General features: G+C 39.7%; 1 protein-coding gene across 1 annotated transcript in view; it reads left to right on the top strand.

Moving 5' to 3' along the window:
- zdhhc21 (zinc finger DHHC-type palmitoyltransferase 21) overlaps positions 1-4,337 on the top strand; it is a 32,865-nt gene extending 28,528 nt beyond the window's left edge. The window contains exons 8-9 of the mRNA XM_067433307.1: positions 1,079-1,122; positions 1,835-4,337. Of these exons, the coding sequence (XP_067289408.1) occupies positions 1,079-1,122; positions 1,835-1,964 (174 nt within the window). The 3' untranslated portion in view covers positions 1,965-4,337. The remainder of the gene's footprint in view (positions 1-1,078; positions 1,123-1,834) is intronic.
- Positions 4,338-16,305: the final 11,968 nt, after the last annotated feature.

The raw sequence follows: 16,305 nt of genomic DNA, 5'->3' as shown, positions 1-16,305 counted from the left end.
ATTATTACAGAAGCTGTGTCCAGCAATTCTTTTATGCGACCTTTGACTCCAACCCATTCCTGCAGGAGACTGCTTTTGACAGTGCTAATCTAACCTGTGTTGCTAAAAGCCCATGTTAAGCTGTCTTATCTTGTGTCCTGTACTACCCTTAAGCCGTCTCGTTATCCAAGGGCCAGGAAAGTCCTGATGCTTTAAGGCACAAGCTACTCTTTCACCCCGCTATCCCATGTTGTGATGTCTTGGGAGATTTAGCCACTGTCAGGGTGGTTAGTGCATAGCCCCGTGCCAGTCATAGCAACTCTGGAAGCTGACTTAACCATTGATCCCTGCAAAGATCTTTTCCTCACACATGCTCTCTAAGGGCAGCTCAGTGCAGCCTGAAGTGTAGCCAGGTCTGATTGGCATGACACTGTCTGCTCCGGGCCAAGAGTGTGTCCTCTAGCCATTCACAATATGAATCTGACTTCATTTCTAATGACTTCAATGACGTCGACTTCAACAAATCAAGTCAGGCTTCTTGCATAACCTCTAATGTTTTGAAGAATGGAGCCCTTTTTTATTTATTTGTCTTGTGGATAGCGCACAAAGCACAGATTGTTCTAGAAAGCCACTGTCAATCACACGTCCACAATTTTTCACACAAACAGGCTCTTCAGTCTCGCCTCTGTTAATCCCACCTTATTTACATATTCAGTCTGTTTTTTTTGCCGTGTCTCTTCACCTGGCAAGCAGGGGGGATTTTAGCATCCCTATGCATGCGGTCCTATTGTCCGCAGGCAGATGCCCTTTTGCCCCTGTGCCAACTTGGCAAGGTGAGGAGGGCACCAAGGGAGTGTTGCTGCTGTCAGCTTCATTCTCTCTCTTTTGTCTCAGTGTATGCTGTAGCGGTTTTCACTCCCAGCGTGGGAAAGATCAAAAAACGATCCAATTCAGCCCCTCGCATCCACTGACTCACTGTCATAAATGATTTCATGAATTGTCTCTGTATTGTCTCTTACATTCATAAGAAATAACATGTTTGTAGTTCCTTGCTAATACCAAGCAATATCCTTTAATATCCTGTTGTTTTCCACAACAGGACACAACGACCATAGAGAAGATGTCGCACTTATTGGAAGACATGTAAGTATCAAAACTTGCAGCATTTTTTCAGTCATTTAACGATAATGCAATGCCGTCGACACCTTTGTGGAGATTGGGGCTACTTGTTACAGCTCAGCTGTAAGGTTTTGGGTTTGAGGTTATTTGAAATAAATGTAATAATTTTATTCAAGAAAGCATTGCTTTTATCAAAATTGTCACTATAAAGTTACAAAAGATTTCAGTAACACTAGTTTAGGGGCAAGTACTCACTATTAACTAGTTTATTAGCATGCATATTACTAGGATATTGGCTGTTTATTAGTACTTATAAAGCACATATTAATGCCTTATTCTACATCCCTTATTCCTACCCAAAACATATACTGCTGTATAACTATCTTACTAACAATTATTAAGCAGTAATTAGTTTAGAGTTTGAGGCCTAAAAAAACCTAATAGGCCATTTAGCAGGTTACATGTTGGGCATAATGGTTCAATTTGTGTTTAAAAATATCTTTCTTCCAGTGCCATAACTTTGTTCCATTGATTTTTTTTTTGCCAATATGTGTAGGTTATTTGTCTGTATAAAAAGACATTTTCTAAATAACCTACAATGACAAATATTCACTTGAGTAAAATGTGTGACACCTAGCCCCAGTCTCTCCTAAAGCTCTCTCTATAGTTCATATTTCAAATATGATTATTTCACATGAACTCACGATGCATATTTTAATTTATTCCGCTCTCCCAGTGGACCGCGGCGGTCGTGGCAGCAAGCAATGGCTGAGGTGTTTGGCACTCGCTGGAAGATCCTGTGGCTCCTGCCGTTCAGGAGCAGACAGCCTCTAAGGCTCAACCTGACCTCCCGCTCTCATGTGTAGACAGACAGACAGAGACACACACACATCTCTCCACTGGGGAAGGTTAGCCTCCGACCCCAGACCAAGCCCCCCGTCCCCCACCCCCCTTATTGTCTTCAGCAAAACCCTCTCCACAATAGATTGGTTTCTCCAGGATCAAACTTCTTCAGGTTCTGCATTACAACTGAAAAAAATCAGGCGCGTATTCATAAAGAATCAAGTCAAATGTGTAGTATTTTTCTGTTTTGACTGCACATGCTGGGTCAGGGTTTCAGGGTACTGCAACAGGGTTACATGGGAATATTTGATTGTGAGGCTTTGTTGTCTCCAGGGTAACCCTTATTTGTTGAGATCTCGGCCCAGTCCTCTCTCCCCCAGGTCTGGATCACGTGAACGGTTGTCATGCGAATAGGGATGCGAGTGGGCGGAGATTGTCTGGTTTTATGGCACTGAGAGTTGATGGCTCTCGAGGTGTGTCGTGACCTCTGGCATGGGTGAAAGACACTGCTGAAGTCTATAAACTGCTCGCTTACACACGTACACAAACACGGTTTACTACACATTTCGCTATCATGCACATTATTACACATACCTCACCAAGCACTGCTAATGCCTCTACTGAGCGTTTGACTACTGTAACTATTGGATCAGTTTTATTTTTTATATCATTGTTAATGTTTTTGTGCCTTTTAAAATCCATACGTTTTTAACTCATTTGTGTCTTGTTTTACGTTTTACATCAAGTTCATTTACATCAAGTTTTACATTTACGTTCACTTATGTAGAGACGTAATTGACTAAAAAGGATTAAACATGATTTATGCTGTTAATTATTATTTTTGCCCAGATTTTACTGAAGGTTATTGCACAACACCCTAAATGCTTAGCTCATCATTCAATTACCTTGTAACATTTGTACATGTTCCAAACCAACCCTAAAATCTAGTAGCAAATCACCAATTGTCTGAAGTGCCTCTAAACATAGTTCTAATAAAATTACTTAATATTTGTTAGGTGCACAAATACACTACTGTGACTTTTGTGGTTTTAAATTATTTATACGCCACAGTTTCCTGAAAACACAGTAGTGATCTACAAGTACATTTAGGTTTATATTTAACACATTTATACAGACAAGCCATTCTAGATTAAACAATTAAACCATATTTTTCACCAAATTGTTTATTGTGCAATTGTGGGTTTTGTCCACTGGGCCTGAATGAATGTAATCTGTTAAAGCGTGATAATTATGGTCTGTATGATTTTGATTTAATAGATGCATTTATTTTTTTATTTTTTTAAAAATGTTTGGTCATAGTAGCTCTAGTGGTGTGGTAGCCGTTTCTAGCCTAAATCTAGCTCTGATTGAGATCCCATTCAAAAAGTTAGAATGAAAAGCGATATAGAATATTAATTGAATTCAAAACAAGCCAAAAATGTACCACTATTGTAACCTGAAATAGTTACAATTTGTCAGCTGAAGAGAATCACTTTGAAACGATTTTGCATTACACTCCACCCAAGTAATGTTAATAATAGCTTGTTGGTTTTTGTTAGTGTTTAGAAGCTGGCAATGTTCCCTTAAAACAAGAGGTACCAACTTGAATATGTAAATATCATTCCATTAACTTTTTATTTATCTTTTCCTGTTTTTTTTGTTTTTTTTTGTCTTGTGATTTTACGGTAGGGGGTCATATAATTGGATATTAAAAACTGCTGAGTTTCTTCTGTGAGATTTTAGAAGCACTGTAACCATTTCTTAAAATTAATGTAGATTTTTTTTTTTTTTTTTTTGCTTTTAAACCAATGATGTGAACTGAAGTGTGTAAATCTTTTCATCACCACCGAACTGTCACAATGGACAAAGGTATAGTGCATGGGGCTATTGGATTGATTCCATTACTTGATTAATATGACATTTATTTAATGTTTTACATTACAGAGCAATTTTAATGTAGTTAAATCATATCAATTATTAAGAGAGCTTCTAAAAGAGCAGTACTCACTGTAGCTGTATGTTGATAGGCTGTGTTCTTGTGTGTCTGCTTGCGTGCCTGCGTGCGTGCGTGTCTCCCCATTGTAAAGCAATAAGACCTGATAGAATATATTCACTATTATAGCAGATATTACTATTGTGTGTGCAGATATTTCCTTGGACATTATTTTATTTGAGTATATTCCTTATGAGTATAATAATACAAGAACCATTAATCGCTGTCCTGTTAAGGATGACGGAACATATTCAGGTTTATGAATGAATTATATCAGTTATGTTTCTATTTATCTCCTTCATTTGTGGTGTCAGTTCAAATTTTTATTTTGTATTGGTCATGGGAGTTTGGAGCATATCAAATTATTTATGAAGGCATTTTTTAAATAAATATTGTTCTTTTGCTTGATGTGCAGTTATTTTGGTTTGTGCTTTTCACACTCTTAGGTTACTACAAATAAGTGAATTCAGGTGTTACAATCACTTCCATGGCCACAGATGTAAAAAATCAATTAACTAGGCATGCAGACTGCTGCTTCAAACATTTGTGAAAGAATGTGTCGCTCTCAGTGAAATCAAGTGTTGGAATCATGATAGGTTGCCTTCTGTGCAAGAAGCCAATTCGTGAAATTTACTCATTACTAAATATTCTACGCTCAACTGTTAGTGGTATTGCTTTCCTATAGCTCAAACAGTAGAGCATGGCGCTAGCAACGCCAAGGTCATGGGTTTGATTCCAGGGAAAGCAAGAATTGACAAAAAAATCTAAAATGTGTACCTTGAATGAAATGTAAGTCGCTTTGGATAAAAGCGTCTGCCAAATGCATAAATGTAAATGTATTGTAACAAAATGTAAGCATTTGGGAACAACAGCATCTCAGCCACATAAAATCACACAGTGGAGTCAGCGCATGCTGAGGTGCGCAAAAGTCGCTGACTTTCTGCAGTCAATAGCTGCAGACCTCCATACTTTGTGTGGCTTTCAGATTAACAGTGTGTAGAGAGCTTCATGTAATGGGTGTCCATGGCAGAGCAGCATCCAAGCCTTGCATCACAAAGTGCAATGTAAAGCGTTGGATACAGTGGTGTAAAGCCACAACTGTATATATAGTTGTTTTTAAAGTTTTTTTTTTTTTTTTTTTCATACAATAAATATTGAAAGTGTTTATGATATTCTCAGTTTTAAATGTAGTAATTCATAATATTTACATAGTTTAAGTTTTAGGTTGGGACCATTTTTTAAAAATATATTAAAGTTTTAAAATACAGTGGAAAATGGTCTGCATACCTATTATAATCATCAAACTCTCTTCAGTGTTGAGCTCATTCAGGACGAACGGACACTGACATCCTGAGCTCTAGGATACCGATCAGTATATCACCTCAACATCCCATCACAGAGGGCAAAGGTCCACCCTTTATTTGTTTCCCTTTAATAAAGAATTTCTCCTCAATGTAAAATCCTCCCATCTGCTGAGGAATTTCGGCTGTCAATCTCTTGTGTGAATTATTTTCATATGCTTAGACAAATAAAGCCTGACTCATTCTTGCCTGCAGATCCTCTTCACCTTACGGCTCAGCGACCTATGCGCTCATCTTTTACTACTCATTTTCAGACTTCATACATTGTCACATTTGGTAATATTCTATCCATTTTTAACAGTTAATTAAATGCCTTTCCATTTCAACATTGTAGATAACCACCACTGACCTTTCATTAAAGAATAGCATTGATGTGAACATGTTTGAGTGTTTCCGGTACCCAGATCCACACCCACATGCATGCTGACCATCTGGACAGAAGATTTGTAATGCCGGATTTATTATGCTGGCACACCACAGTCTCTTGTTTGGCTTTTGCGTCAAAAGCTTTTCCTCAGACAGTTAAACAATTAGCTCTGAGGCCCGTGAATGAGATTACAGCAATTGCCATTTGAACACCTTGGTCTACTTTATCTAATGGTTGACATGATCTGAGTTGTCAGCTTGTTCCTCACCTGTCCTAAAGCTGTTTATAGCAAAGGCAATCCTTAAGCCTCCAAGAAAACAATGAACACTTCCTGTAGTCTCTGGGTAGGAAAATATTAGGGTACAACTGGGCTGACGGCTCCACAGGGTAAAAGGCTTATTTGATTTGATTTTCGTCTAAACCATTAGATGGCACACAAACTTGCTCAGCACTTTCCAAAACATCTGTTTTTTTAAGATACACGTGGAAATTTGTCAGATTTTTGACACGATTACAGGCAGCAGCCCAAAGTTGATTCTGCGCTTGTTGATCTAATATTTTATGTTTTTAAAAATGTTGTAGATTTAAGTTGCCAATAAGAAACACAACAATTATTTAATGTATTTTGAAACAAAGGTCTTATTAATGTTTGTCAGTTTTGTTCAAGGTAATTAAAATGACAGTTTTGCAATAATGGAAGAATGTTGACATGACATGTAATAATTCAGATTGTAAGTACCATATATTAAGTTGGGTGTCCATCAAAAAAAAAAAAAAAAAAAAAAACATTTAATGAAACATCATATTTAAAATGTGATATTAATCATGTCATATAATAAAATATTATTCTTTTTGCTTCTGTAAATCTATATAAAATTATTAAGCGATCTCCTTCAGTGATTTCTGACTTTTTTAAAGGATTTTGTTGCTATATATTTCAGATATATTTCTATATTAACATTTTAATGATAGAAAATGTATATTAATTGATCAAAAATGAAATCATTTATTCATCAAAATAAACAGAAATACTTTGATAAAGAGATTGTTTTGAACAACTATTAACTTGAAAAGTATTAACATTATTTTAGCAAAATAATTTGTATCAGTACTGTGATGCCCATGCTGGTGAGCCTTTTACCACATGGGGTAAAAGAGCCCCCTTGGCACCTCATACATTTTTAAGATTTTTCTATGTATCATGCATTATAGGAGTATAGTGAAAAGCTATTTTTTGAAGGTGTGCCTTTAGCCCTGTTATACCCTAATCCATATAGTGGTCCACTTTCCACCATGAAAAAGACTTTACAATGAGCACCTTTTTATTCTATTTGCCTTGATTGGAGATAATTGAAATAGTTAGAGGTACTGTAATATATCTGCAAAATAACCTATTATTTAGGCATTTGAAGGTTTTGTTAGGGGTGTGCTGTTTTGGCAAGATTGTGTTGGTAGTGCTTGTTGTGGTGCTTTGCCTCTCAGCAGCCCTTTATGTGCCTGGCCAGATGCCCAATGCCCTCTCTGCTGGCCTCTGTGTCTCATGCCCTGGTGTGTGCCAGGGTCTCTCTGGTGATAGGCACTGTTCCACACACAGTCACGGTGCCAGTTGAGTGCCAGTTTGGGGTTCCAGTTGAAGGCCCTGGCAACACAGATGTACTGATAGCCAATATCTCTCTAACCAGTGGTTGAAAAGCGCAGAAGGTGGATTAGATCTGTGCTCTCAAGAGCGTTGGCATCACAACATTACCATAACGTTTGCTTTTGCTTCCAATTAAAATTTTAATTGGGAATAAAATTGTATTCTTTTGGTGGAATAATTTATAGGCTAATATGATGCTCAAAAGGTAACCTTAAAATCCGGGACCATGTTTGGGATTTCCGCCTGGATTTGGCCTACCCAAATTGAAAAGCTTCCCATACACACATACAGTGGTCTACGTTGAAAATGTTGGTGTTATTTTAAAGAAAACCCTTTGAAGTTACATAAAACACTGCTAAAAAATGAATAAAACTAAAATAATAATTACAAAAAAATAATAAATAATTTTTTTTTTTTAAAGTGTTTAACTCAGGCCGTGTGTGCTCTAGGTTCATGCAGACAATTTGGGCTGTTTCCACTAAATTCCAGAAAATAGTGGGAAAAAAATAAGTTTCATGTTGTATGACAGATTTATTCAAATGGATCTGAAGACTACCAGGTTACATATCCAATTTTTTACTTATGGTTTACGGTCACAGCAAATTATTTAATTGAATGTACCTAAAGCCCCGGACCGAGATGTTCAAAAAAGCTTCCATGTTTGTTGCACCTTCAACTTACAGAAAACACTTAAACTACAGAGTCAGAGTTTAATTTCCTTAAATGAGTTTAAAGGTTATGTTAAATATATAGAACATGAGTCTATCCACACATGCAAATGTTTTAATTAGTCATTTTTATTTAATTGAAATGCACTTGACTTGTCTTTTCCTATTTTGTGTTTGTTTTGTGATTGTGTGATTTAAATGTGTTCTGCTATATTGGCCAGGTTTCTCTTGAAAAAGAGATTCTATATCTCAATGAGACTAACCTGGTTAAATAAAGGTTATATAAAAAAAATTAATTAAAAAAGGGAGGACCCCCACCATATACAGTGGTATGAATTCAAACAGCCCAAACTGTCTGCAGGGTTCTAGAGCTCATATGGCCTCAGTTACACACTCAAAATGTAGTTTATTTATTGAATTATGAATAATGATTTTCTCTTCTTTTTTGGGGGGGGGGGGTATTACAGTTCAGACAACATGTACTTACATGTTTATCACTTTTAGCAGTGTTTTATGTAACTTTAAAGGGTTTCTTGTAAAATGACACCAATATTTTGGACCTAGACCACTGTATGTGTGTATGGGAAGCTTTTCAATTTGGGTAGGCCAAATCCAGGCGGAAATGGCACCAGAGTAATGTAGTGTAAATACATTACTTTGTCTAAAACAAAAGCCAAAGTGATACATATCTCTAGAAAGTAGAGACTACGCTTTCAAATGGTACCACATATTAAAATTGAACGTATATACCTGATGATGTCATTCTGGACCCTGTACATGGTCAGCGGAGTTTAAGTGGTTAACTATCTATATATCTAGCACACCTAATATCTAACTATAGTAAATGTACATTAAGGTATGGAAGCAGTGAATGTGAATATAAGGTTAATGTTATTACGTTTAATGGTTTGTATAAAGTTTGTATGTTAATTGATGTTTGATGGAACTGAATAAATATTCCAAATGTTCCGATCCGATCTGACCTGTAGTTAAGTTAATTATTAATGAGAATTATTAGTGTAAATACTCAAACTAAATATCAGCTGAGACATACTACTGGTACTAAAATGAATGGGATAAAATTAAACTTACCTCCCAAATAAAAGAGACAATCAGTATAGGCACGGTCTTTATGGGAAACTTAAACTTCTTGTGGCTTCATTCATTTTAAGATCCAAGTTCACCTCACTCTTCCTTTTTGTCTTTAAATTAGTTGAAATTGATTGTGTGGTCAGGTCATTTATCTGCCAACATTATTTCCAAACAAAGGAGAACCCAGTAGCAGTGTTTCGTTCTTGAAAGAATCAGACGATGTGTCCAAATATTCCTACTTCCCTAATACACTCCTGAACAAAATCTTAAGACCAGGGGATGCATTGCAAGTTTTACACATTTCGCACTTGTGGATCATAACCGGGTTGTAAGTCCTGCTTCAAAATGCCAAAAGAAGAAACAGGTCTTTTGACCCATCTTGCATGTTCCCCTGATCTAAATCTCATTGAGAACATTTGGGGATGGATGGCAAGGGAAGTTTACAAAAACGTCAGTTCCAGACTGTGGATGCCCTTTGTGAAGTCATCTTAAGAACATGGAGAAACGTTCCCACCAGCCTCCTGGAAACAGTCAAATCAAGCATGCCGAAATTAGGTTTTGAAGTGATCAACAAAGACGGTGGGGCTACTCACTACTGAGTCCTTTTTTGACACGTTTAGTACTGTTGTGCATTTATTTTTGGGCTATGGTCTTAAACTTTTTGTCAGCTGATGAACGGCCTGTTTGAGTTTAAATGCAGCTTTCAATAAATTGCCTACTCTCTACTGTATTTTTTGTCTCTTGTTCCTGTTTCTTCTTTTGGCATTTTGAAGCAGCACTTACAACCTGGTTATGATCCACAAGTGCGAAATATGTAAAACTTGCAATGCATCCCCTGGTCTTAAGATTTTGTTCAGGAGTGTATATAGTAGGCATATGCGGAAAACAGTATGTACAAAAGAGTACTGTCCGAATTCATAGCATTCGAAACACAATAGGCAAAAACTACTCGGATGACTACTATACTGCTTCCTCAGTTTCTGGATTGTACATTCAATGGACATTTTACTATCCCAAGAAGCCACGGCAGAGGAGATGTGAATTGCAGTGAAGTGACTCAACTCTGACGCTGTAGGTCACATGACAAAGCTAACATTGCAGATGCTGCATGTCTGGATTTTATTCATAATTAACACATATAGCTTACTTTTTTTAATGGTTGTGAAGTTCTTCAACAAATGTAGTACCTACAGCTGAGGTCAAATGTATTGGCAGAGAATCAGTTTTATGTTTTTGCAAAGTTTGCTGATTTAGTATTTGTAGATAATTTTTCGACACATATGGAAAGCAATGATACGCATTTCATAAGTTGTAGAGGCTTTTATTGGCAAAAATATTCAAAATATGCAAAGAATCTATATTTACAGTTGGCTCTTCTTCTTCATAACCTCTGCAATTCACTCTGTTATGCTCTATATCAGCTTCTGGGCCACATCCTCACTGATGGCAATCCATTCTTATCTTTATTAGTGTTTAGAATTGATCAAAATGAGTGGACTTCTGCTTGTCCACTCGCCTTTTGAGAATTGACCACGGGTTCAAAGGTTATTAAGATCCTAGGGCTACCTGGCCACAGATCCAAAATTTCAAATTTCAAAACTGTAATGATCTCAGAGCCACTTCATTATCGACCTTTCCTTGTGACATGGTACTCCATCCTGCTGGGAAATGCACTGATCATCAATAAATTGCTCCTGGATTGTTGGGAGAAGTTTTGATACCGTTCTTTATTATCATTTCATCACTGGAACAATTTTGATGAAAACTATGATGAAAATGATTAATCAACGGAATTACACTGGTTCACATTTTCTTCTTCAGCCAGTTGATTTTCCAGATGCCCCAAACTGTTGGAAGGGGGCTTCATCAGAGAAATCACCAGTCCTTTGCTGTCCAATCCTTGTACTTGTAGAATTTCAGTCTGTCTGGTGTGTTCATGAGAAGCAGAACCAGGGATAAACCATCACATGCACCTCATAATCCTGCTTAGATGGGGAAGAGGAAGTCATACTTTTGCTGTGGATCGGAGGCACACTTAGCTAACGCTGTGAACTGCCCAGCTGCAACTACAACATGCAGTGTAAAAAGATTGGACATTACATCAAACTGTGCCGATGAGCTCAATCAAGCACCGTGGCTATATCTATTTCTGACTCACAGATTTGTGTGGTGGATTTGGTGGTTGACAGCGGATCTGTCCTGCCCTATCCTGCTATATTATGCAGGATAGGGCAGGACAGATCCGCTGTCAACATAATAGAGCAGGATATTGGAGACATAATAGAGCAGGATAGACCTATCCTTCTCTATTATGCAGGATAGGACAGGTCCAACGGTATTGAAACATGCAAAGGGAAATTTGACAATGCAAGCATGATGCTTCTGTAGGGAAATAAAGTTTACAAGATCCTGCATGGCATGAAGATGCATCAGGCAAGGATGCGGGAGAACATCTGATCATGGTGAGACACAGCCCGGCCAGGAAACACCCCACAGACCCCAGTCCCTCCAGCGCAATAAAGGCCGCCAATTCCTGCAGAATAGTCCCATAGAAGCAGATTAAGTGGCCTTCAGTTAAACAGCCAAACCATGTAGATACGTTAGCAAAATCCTTAAAGCTACAGCTAAGGGGGAATAACAAATTATTGTTACCTACGCGGCCAAGATATTTGGCCATGTTAAGAGTGGAAACACCTAGCCCTCCTAAGAAACCATAGAGCCACAAAGATACATCAACCGTGTCAGGAGCTTTGGTGAGCTTCGCAACATCTTAAGAAAGAAGCGTATGTCCCTGCGCAGGGCAGAGTGGCACCGGAGATGGCGTAAGCAAAGAGCAAGGAAGCATGCTGCCTTTATTTCCAATCCTTTCTCCTTGACTAAGAAGCTTCTAGGTGACAAGCACAGTGGCAGCCTTATGTGCTCAAATGAGGAGGTGAACTCTTTTTTGCACAACACCTTGAGCGACCCAGATAGTGACCTGGAACTGGAACCACACACAGCCCTCATAAGCCCACAGCCTCTGACAGAGCCAGATCAGCCTCTGCTCAAGGGCCTGGTGGAGTTCCACACACTGGGTGCTTCTCAATATCCCTCCTCGTTTCCTCGCTCCTCCGTCCTTCATCCTATGACCCGGAAACCGATGGAGCTCAGCCATCTTGTAGGAGATCTCAATTCTCTAATTGCACCTCGAGGAGGTGAGGATCGAGGAGTGCGGAGGCTTCCTGAGGAGTTGTGAGCGAGGATACACTGGAGTATTCTTTGCGGAAGTGTTTTATCGACTAAACGTCACGCACACATTCTCCTCCCCCTTCATATCGTGCCACAGTTTATTCATTATTTTTATTATTGTTTACGTGTACAAGACACAAATCCCAACTAAATCCAGAGTCATCATTAATTGACAACGCTTTGAAATGACGTTAAAGGGAGTGAGGATTTCACTTAATAATAATAATAATAATAATGCGTTCGATTTATATAGCGCTTTTCAAGGCACTCAAAGCGCTTTACATTGAAGGGGGGAATCTCCTCTACCACCACCAATGTGCAGCATCCACCTGGATGATGCGACGGCAGCCATATTGCGCCAGAACGCTCACCACACACCAGCTGATTGGTGGAGAGGAGACCGAGTGATGAAGACAATCAGGATATGGGGATTATTAGGAGGCCATGATGGACAGAGGCCAGTAGGCAAATTTGGCCAGGATGCCGGTGTTACACCCCTACTCTTTTTTATCGAAGGACATCCTGGGATTTTTAATGACCACGGAGAGTCAGGACCTCGGTTTAACGTCTCATCCGAAGGACGGTGCTCTTTGCACTTGCAAAGTACACTTGTATATAAAAAATATATACAAATATAAAAAGATATACAAATTCACACACATATACAGTAACATACAAGTTGTGGTTAGTGGTCAGTTTGTGTGTAAATGTAAGTTTATGACCAACTTTTACTACTTCTCATGTAATTTCTATTGAGAAACTATTTTAGTAATAGAAAATTTGCTTGGTTATCACCAAACCTCTGTTCATATGTAAACACCGCCTGCAAACTCTTTTTAAGCTTTCAGACACAGCCAGAAAGGTCAGCAACAGTGATTACTGATAGATACTGACTTCCTTTGGAGTGACTTTGTGCTTTGTAACTTTGCAGACCATTTTCCAGCTCAAACAGCAACATTAAAAGAAAGTTGAAAATGTGAAAAGGCATAATTGTATTAGCGGTTTAAAAGTTATTAAACACTTTAGAATGATGGGATAACTGATATCTGGTAACCGTTGTTATTTTAAATCACCAAAACAAACACGCCCCTACCCCCAAAAAGGGTCTTGGCCCAATTTTTATAGCTCCGCCCCACACATACGTAACCCAGGCAAGGACTATGGCAGAATCTGTGTGTTACTAATCCAGGTCGAATATTCAATGAAAAAGTCACCCCTTCCATCACAAAAACACAAACCGTTGTCATGAACAACTCGATAGAACACGAGCCGACAGTCCAGCTAATGACATATTACAATTATGACAAGATTAGAGTTATAGCGATCACAAAAACACAAACCGTTCTCATGAACAATTAGATAAAGTTAGTAGGCTATACAAGCTCGATAGTCCAGCTAACGACATATTACAATTATGACCGGATTGGTAATATACAGGTCCTTCTAAAAAAATTAGCATATTGTGATAAAGTAAATTATTTTCCATAATGTAATGATAAAAATTAAACTTTCATATATTTAAGATTCATTGCACTCCAACTGAAATATTTCAGGTCTTTAATTGTTTTAATACTGATGATTTTTGCATACTGTCACGGTTCATGGGTTCATTGACTCGCCCTTGTGTGTTTGTTGTGAGGCATGGTTAGGTTGAGCGCTGAGCATTATCAGCTTCAGCCGTGTGTCATTAGTGCTCTATTTAACGTGTGTGTTTGCGTTTCCTGTTTGTCAGTTCGTTGCAGACGCCGCCCCGGTCTGGTCTTCCGCTCTCTGCTCCCCGGCTCTCTAGTCGGTGTTCCTGGGATTTCTGCACCCGCCTGCGGAGGCTTGTTTCTCTGCCCAGTTCCTGCCCACTGCGATCCCTGCTTTGCCGGCCTGCCTGTGCCTGTACAGTCCCTGACAAAAGTCTTGTCGCTTGTGTACAAATTGACCTAAAGTGCCGCTGAAATATATTTCTAATCAAGATTTTTTTACAAGAAATGGCTCATTTTAATCCCACCAGCTTTTGTGATAATGTTTTAGTGAAAAACTAAACTTTCAAAAAGTATTCTAATATTCACAGCGTGGTAAAGCCCATTGAGTCAATTTTTGCAAAGACATAAGTGTTGTCACCTTGTCATTAGAGCTTCACCTGTGACTAATAATGGATCAATTAGGTCTCAGGTGTGTATAAAAAGAACCCCAGTACACTAGACCTTCACATCAACTGCAACTAGACCTCTGCAAACATGCCTTAGATTCACCCTGAGACTAAAGTTTTGATTATCAAGAGGCTGAAGACCAGATCCACTGCTGATGTGGCAGACACCTTCAGTGTGTCTCAGCGTCAAGTACAGAGGATAAAAAAAAGATTTGAAGAGACTGGAGACGTTTTTGACAAACCCAGGTCAGACAGACCCCAAGACAACTGCTCGAGAGGACCGTTTGTTGGCTCGAAAATCCAAGGCCAGCCCATTTTCCACTGCAGCGGAGCTCCACGAGACCTGGTCACCTGAAGTCCCTGTGTCAACCAGAACAGTTTGTCGGATTCTGTCTCGAAATGGCCTCCATGGTCGAATCAGTGCCCAGAAGCCAGCACTAAACAAAAGACAATTGAAAAACCGTGTGGCATTTGCCAAGGCCCACAGCCTGCTAAAAGGATGGATGCTGGGAAAGTGGCAGAAGGTGGATTTTTCAGATGATTCTTCTGTTGAATTACACCACAGTCGCGGCAAATATTGCAGGAGACCTACTGGAGCCAGAATGGATCCGAGATTCACCCAGAAAACAGTTAAGTTTGGTGGCGGAAAAATCATGGTCTGGGGTTACATCCAGTATGGGGGTGTGCGAGAGATCTGCAGGGTGGAAGGCAACATCAACAGTCTAAAATACCAAGAAATCTTAGCTACCTCTTATTCCCAACCATAAAAGAGGCCAAATTCTGCAGCAGGACGGTGCTCCATCGCATACTTCCATCTCCACATCAAAGTTCCTCAAGGCGAAGAAGATCAAGATGCTCCAGGATTGGCCTGCCCAGTCACCAGACATGAACAACTGTTTCAGTATTCATGAGATATATTCGGCTTTGCCGTATAGTGCTGGAGTTTTCTGAGTATCTGTTAAATAAAACTTCTTTTGCACTTGCACTTGGATCTTCTGCCTTTATTCCAGTGTTTTGCGACAGAACGAACTGACCAACATGGATCCAGCAAGAGCAACTGATCTACAGGATTATCTAACGAAGAACGCTCTTTGTATGGACCAGCAGGACGAGCAAGCACTCGCCACGGCACGGGCGGTACAGACTTTGGTGAAGCAGGTGTCAGAGCTTACTACCAAGGTTCAACATCTTTCTGCACCCACTGCGCCACCCACACCGCCTGTCCCTCACCAACAACCATCCACGAGCGATCGACATGAGCCACGGAGAGCCACACCTGAGAAATATTCCAGTGAGCCCAATCTCTGTTGTGCATTTCTCACTAAGTGTGGCATATTTTTCTCGTTGCGACCTGTGACTTTTGGTTCTGAGGCATCTAAGGTGGCCTTGGTCATGACGCTGCTATCTGGACGAGTGGCGCTGTGGGGGACAGCGGTGTGGGAGAACCGCCATCCCTGTTGTTCCTCGTTCGCTACACTATCCACCGAGATGAGACAGGTGTTCGACGCCAGGGGGAGAAACCTGTTTCAGATTACGTCATCGAATTCCGCACCCTAGCGGCTGAGTGTAGCTGGAACGAGGAGGCGCAGTGGGACATGTTGCTGCATGGGCTGGCTGACCGCATTCAGAAGGAGATCTACACGCTGGAGTTACCTAACAAGCTTGACGGGTTGATCGAGTTATCACTACGAGTAGATGCTCGTTTACTACGACCGATAGACCTGACACACCCTGTCACAAGTTTTGAGTTCCGGGGATTTCCCAGCGGAGGAGAGGAGAGTGCAGTCAGCCACACCTTCGATCACGAGCCCATGCAGGTGGGTAGGGCTCGGCTTTCCCAGGAGGAGAGACAACATCAGCGGGAGAGAGGTTTATG

Source organism: Pseudorasbora parva, chromosome 1, assembly GCF_024679245.1.
Source record: "Pseudorasbora parva isolate DD20220531a chromosome 1, ASM2467924v1, whole genome shotgun sequence".
Lineage (NCBI taxonomy): Eukaryota > Metazoa > Chordata > Actinopteri > Cypriniformes > Gobionidae > Pseudorasbora > Pseudorasbora parva.
This window is presented reverse-complemented; position numbering and strand designations above follow the sequence as displayed.